Source organism: Glycine soja, chromosome 6 (genome assembly GCF_004193775.1).
Source record: "Glycine soja cultivar W05 chromosome 6, ASM419377v2, whole genome shotgun sequence".
Taxonomy (NCBI): Eukaryota; Viridiplantae; Streptophyta; class Magnoliopsida; order Fabales; family Fabaceae; genus Glycine; species Glycine soja.
In genome coordinates, this window is record NC_041007.1 from 48,195,625 (window position 1) to 48,201,624 (window position 6,000).

Here is a 6,000-nt window from a genome sequence, read left to right on the forward strand (position 1 = left end):
AGCAAATGGCAACCATTAGTGTTGCTAAAAAATTTGGAAAGAATTCAACAGAAAAATTATATATACTCCTCTCTGAACTCAATCTTGTTGCCCAAAAGACTTGGCTTCATACAAAAGCATATTTATGTTTCATAAAAATCAAGATCTTGTATGCGCTTCTTGTTGAATAATGCTATGTGTACATAACTATTAATTTTACCGCAGTTGTATTCTCTGTGCAAATAGAGTTGTTCAACTGACTTATGCATTCCAATTCTAGAAGTTTTCTCTCATATTATTCACATGCTTCCTCCCCACAACTTTGGTTGAGCATGTTCTGTCTGTACTCTTTCTACATGCCATGGTATGTGTTGGGTTATTTAACTCTTAAAAATTGGTGTTGATCTTATTCACCAAACACCATTCTACAATTGCCTATTTTGCTTATGCAAATGTTACTTTCGTTGAGACACCCCACTTTATATTCCTACTACTAACAATATATATGTGCTCATGACCTCACATTCCTTCAATATGAATTTCACTCTTGAGTTAGAATTTGGATTGATAACATTGTGTGTCCATCTAACCACTACAAGTGTCCTTGCTGACTCACCCTTCTGCTTTAGTGCATTTAACTACTGTGAATCAATTCCATTCCTATAGTTCATTATCTTTGTTTACAGCATTTCATTCCTATTGTTTCTCCTTTTTTTTTTTAATCTTCTATGGATATTTTCTCTTTCTCTTATTATTTGAATTACATTTTATGTGATACCTTTTAGTTCTAAGCATCATTGTTTTCAGCAACAGAGATAGAGGAGTCCTCAAAATGATCACAAGAAATTTGGGCATATACAACAGGGAAATCAAAGTCTAGGATAAATTATTAACTTTTACCATTGAATTTGTGGTTAAAAAGGAAGGAGATGTTGTGAATTCAAATTCCATACAATAATAATTTTATAAATCAATTTTGGTTTCACTTTTTAGAAGATTTCAAAATTGATTTTCGATCTAAAATTAATGTTAAATTGAAACAAATTTGAATAAGTTTTGTGTTGAATTCAAAATTTTATATTAAATTTTATTCATTACTTGATTTTATAATAAAAAAATTCAAACATGAATCATATCACTTCAGAATTAATTTTAATCAAAATCAATTATTTCAACACTTATTCAAATATCCACTAACAATTAATATTTATCGATATAAAATGTCAAAAAAGAAAAACCAGCACCTGATAATTCATCAGCAGTAGGAAGGCATTTAATGTATTTCCAGTAAAAGGAAATGGAGTTTTCAAAATCAATTTAAGTCATTTGAATAGATTCAGTTCAAAATCACATGGACAACACCGTAAGAAAACTAGTTGCACTGAGGCAATTAAGGAATGACCGGACAATACTAATTTGAACAAATTATACATAAAACCCTTTCATGATAGTGATTTTTGACTCAGCAGAGAACACAGATACTATAATTGAGGAGAAATGCTGCAATGCCCCAAGTTTTGTAGTGTAATTATGGGGGGAATTTTAAATGACTTTGTTGTATAATAAAGTGTCAAATAACCATCCTATGCAATTTGAAATATAATTTATAAATCAGAAGTGCATTTTTAAAATATTTGTTGCATCGTGTCTATGTTTCCATGAAAGACCAAAACGTCTATAACTCAAGCTAGGCATAATAAACTCATCTATTCTCTACTTGCATCTGGTCATCCGAAAACAAAAAAATTATGTTACTAAAGTACAAGCAACAAACTACTATTATTGATATAGAAAGAACAAGATAATGGGAAAACACTAAGTTTTTAAAAAAATGAAAATGAGAAAAGGATAACCTGTGGAGTTAGATTTAAGATGAAGGATTGAGAGGCTGAATGCATTTTTGCTTTCAATTGTCACCACAGTATTTCTCTGATTAGAATCCAGTTTTTTTTCTTCTCTGGCCAATTCTGTTTCTACCTATAACTTCCATGATCCAACCCCCAAAGAGAGGTTGTGCTAGAAGAATATTAAATATGCACCACAGTTCTTGGAACCTACAAGATTTTACAAAACTCCATAGTCCATATTCATATAATACCCCCTCTCCAAACAATAGGAAATTTGAAACCTGTTATAGTATCCATTATCTTCTAGTTAACATATCACCAAACAGGAAACATAATCAACTAAATATAATCTAATCGTCCCAGTTTCATTCAACTGTAATCAACTATCTCTACCTTTCTTCACAGAAAAGGGCAAAAAAAAATAAAAATAAAAATCGGTGGAATGGAAGAATGTAATTAAAACTGAACATAAGCAAAACAATTTCATATCTTACATGTATTAATGTCCTTTATAAGATCAGTATGCATAAGTCTCCATAAAGAAGCATTAGCTAATCGTTAAAAACATAGCACAAGAGAAATATGTTAAACACATTTTTTTAATACAATCTTTTCAACACTTTTTTTTTCTATTATTAAATAAAATGTTATGTTAGTGTCACTAATAAATAATGTACCCAAATTATTTAGTGAGGCCCATACAAAATTTCATCAAATAATAAATAATAAAAGAGTATTAAAACCATAAGGTTGTTTTGCTGCAATAATAAAGAGTGATTTACTGCAATAATAAAGAGAGAGATAGTTTAAATTTAAAACAAAGTGATTATTTAAACAGATAAAAGTTGTTTCTTAAAATAAACAAAATTATATTTTTTAAACAAAATAAGTTTAGATAAACACACTAAAAAACATAAAATTACAAACTGACAACGACCCCAAGCCAGACCTAAAATAAATGCTATTTTTAAGAAATAGTTTTAAATAAAGTAAAAGCTCAACCCAATTACCCATCATAAATTCATAATATTTTGAAACGGCGTCGTATTGTGCTGTGAGAAAACCCAAAAACTGAAACGCGCGTCTCACTCACTCACTCACTCTGTGGACCTTAGACATTGCCCTCTCTTGCCTCACTCCAAACGGCGCACATCACCGGCGCGGCGGCGATCTCCTTCACCGGCGGCTTTTTTTTTTTTTTACAACTCAAATTTTGCGTTCGCTTCACTTCCTCTGGAAATCTCTTTCTATTCGCTGATTTCATTGTTGTTGTTTAACCACCACAGCGATGGCAACGATTTTGAGGAGCAGCGGAGGAAGATTGGGCAGCGTTTTAGGGTTCTTCAATAGGCTCATTCATTCGCTGCCCCAATCTCCTCCTTTATCTGCGACCATTGATTTTAGTTCCCCAACTTTCTCTTCTTCTTTTGGGGGCTCTATGGAGCTTATGGCTGTCCCAAAACGCAAGGTACGATCTTCACTTCTCTGTCGTTTTCGATTTCTTATTCTTGCTACTGATAGAGTATAGAGTATGCTGATGCAATGTATTCCCTCTTCTCTCAAATATAAGAAAAAACACATTTTTCTTGGTCTCAAATATAAGAAAATTTCAACCAAGGGTAAGTTGGGAAAAATTAATTTTTAATTGAGATTCATGCAATTAAATGTGATTAACTAACTTTATTAGTTAGCGTGAATCATTTTCTTTTTAATCTTATATTTGAGACCGGAGTAGTAGTGTTTTATAACATGCAGGATTATAATTTGTGCACTGTGTTATTGTTTACATTTTTAATGGTTTTGCCTGGCATGCAGGTTTCTCCCCATAAAAGAGGAATAAGGAATGGACCAAAAGCTCTTAAACCTATTCCTGTCATTGTCCTCTGCAAGTAAGACTTAAGTCTCTTTCTCATTAGTGTTTGCTGTTATCTGTATGTTCTGCAAATTCCTTTTTATTAGCTATATTAGAGCATTTTTGGTTACCATTGGTATGGGGTACCCACCGGCTTTGTCGATGATTAATCTCCATCGGGAAGAAACCTGGCTGACCTCATTTGTGAGGTTCTTCCCTTTTAATCACGTTTTTTTCATCCACAAAGCTCGAACTCGAGACCTTGCTTTAGTGGATAGAATCCAATATCACTCGGACCAACGACTTATTGGTAGTTATATTAGAGCATTTGAATATTGGGTTTTTGAAATATATATACCATTCAATTTAGGTGTGAATACCGATTCATTCATCATGCCTGGTCATATTTTAGAAGTTTCTCACAACTTGTGGTCTATATTCTGCAACAGAAAATGGTTTAAGTTTCTGTTTTGGAACAAATTGAATGGTCAGTTTGTTAAGCTGAGGATCACAAAAATGAAAATACATCTTCTTAACTTATTTCTGGTAATGTGTGAGTTTGTTTAAACTTAAAAAATAAGTGTTTTTTATATAAGCGCTTTTTTAAGAAGCAGATAAGATTTGCTCCTCAAAATAAGCAGAAAACTGTTTCTTTTAAGTAGAAACAGTTTAGACAAATACACTAAAAAAACAGAAAGCCAACCCAATATGAGATACAATGAATTTTTTATAAGTTTACAATAATTTTATAGTATTATTAAGAGTTCATGCCCAATTGGCTAAAATATTTTTTTTATTGAACCTACCATAGTAGTTATATATATGTTGGAGAAAAAAGGCTGGAAGGGAGGGAGGGGTGGGGTTTCTTTATTTGTAGGGGTCTAGGGTGAAAACTTTATCCTTGATGCTTGGGCTAAAGCTAAACTACCCTGAAGTTTGGAGTGCAATGAAACTGTTTAGTCTCCTATGAACAATGTAAACCATTTTATTTATGACATGCCATTGTTGCGATCCCCATTCTTGCTCTCATTCACTTCCACCCTCAGTCAAACCTGCAAAAACAGTCTAGAAAAGAGAAAATTATACTTGGCTTCTTTCTGGCTTAGTCACTGTTACCCTCAAATCTCATTCACTGGGTTCATCATGCTATGTGCTACCACTTCAAAAGGAATTAATCCCTAATATGCTCTAGTTTTGTTTAAAAACTATATGAAGCTAGCAAATAACTGACATTGTTTTTGTTTCTACTGCTACTCAAACTGTTCACTGAAGTTAGAAAGTTGCTGACAATATCATTCCTTTCCAAATTCTTCTTGATACGTAGGTTGAAGGAGGACAACTCTAAAAACTAAAAAGTAGTTGAGAATCATCAGATCAAAGATTTGGTAGCACTTAAACTAGAGTACCTATATGTAAATTATTTAATCACAGTTGGTTTTTCTTCTTCACCATGTGTTCTAGGACAATGGATTTCACAGTAAAAGGATCTCTCAAAATCGATATGGGAGTTTCCAATTTTTTTCTCAACATTAGAAAATATAGTTTGGGAACTTCGCTTTCAACATGGCTCATGAATAGCCTTATCCATGATTTCTTAGGTCCTCCTTTTAGCCAACTCTGCATTTTCAAAGAAGTTCACTTAGTATTTTTCTCTGAACCAGAAGAGGGATAAGAGAGAAGGAGGGGAGGGTAAACTGTAAAATGTATTTCCCATATATCTGCTGTGTGGGATTCCATCATCTACTGTCTGTGAAGTATTTATGACAGGCTTGCACTGATAAATTTCAAAATGCATGTATATTATATTGTTGTCTACATGTGACATGCATAGGTAGGTTTACTAAGTGTATGTCCATTCTATACTGGTACCAATTGATTATTTTTTACTTTTTATTTTTTTCAGTTCAGATATGAGTAATTAACCTCACTTTTTCTGCAGGAGTTGTGGTCGTGCTAGGCTTCCACACTTCTTCTGTTGCGGTGGGAAACCAAATCAAGGTAATACTGGTGAACAGAAAGGTAGTACAAGCTAATCAAGCTGTTTGCGATGCACCAGATGTTGGTTCATGTGCAGGACCACTCGTAAGACTAGGTCTGTTTGGTAGAAATGTTTTATTTCCTTGTTTCTTAAGCAATGCCATTATTGAATCCGAGGTCTTTTGCTTTAAATGATAAATGGAGTGGTTGGTGGGTAAAATACTAAAATTTATGGATTTTGGAGATGATATTTTACTTCCATTGAAGAATAGCAGCTTTGGTGCTTTACTGTTGATCTCATGGCTAATTTATTTTTCACCAAAATATTGTTCCTTTGAAGCTAAA

General features: G+C 32.9%; 1 protein-coding gene across 1 annotated transcript; it reads left to right on the top strand.

The window, feature by feature from the left end:
* Nucleotides 1-2,867: 2,867 nt before the first annotated feature.
* On the top strand, nucleotides 2,868-6,000 carry LOC114417440. Its single transcript, XM_028382647.1, has 3 exons — nucleotides 2,868-3,294; nucleotides 3,642-3,715; nucleotides 5,618-6,000. The coding sequence occupies exons 1-3, from the start codon at nucleotides 3,115-3,117 to the stop codon at nucleotides 5,709-5,711; spliced, it is 348 nt and encodes a 115-aa protein (XP_028238448.1). The 5' UTR covers nucleotides 2,868-3,114; the 3' UTR covers nucleotides 5,712-6,000.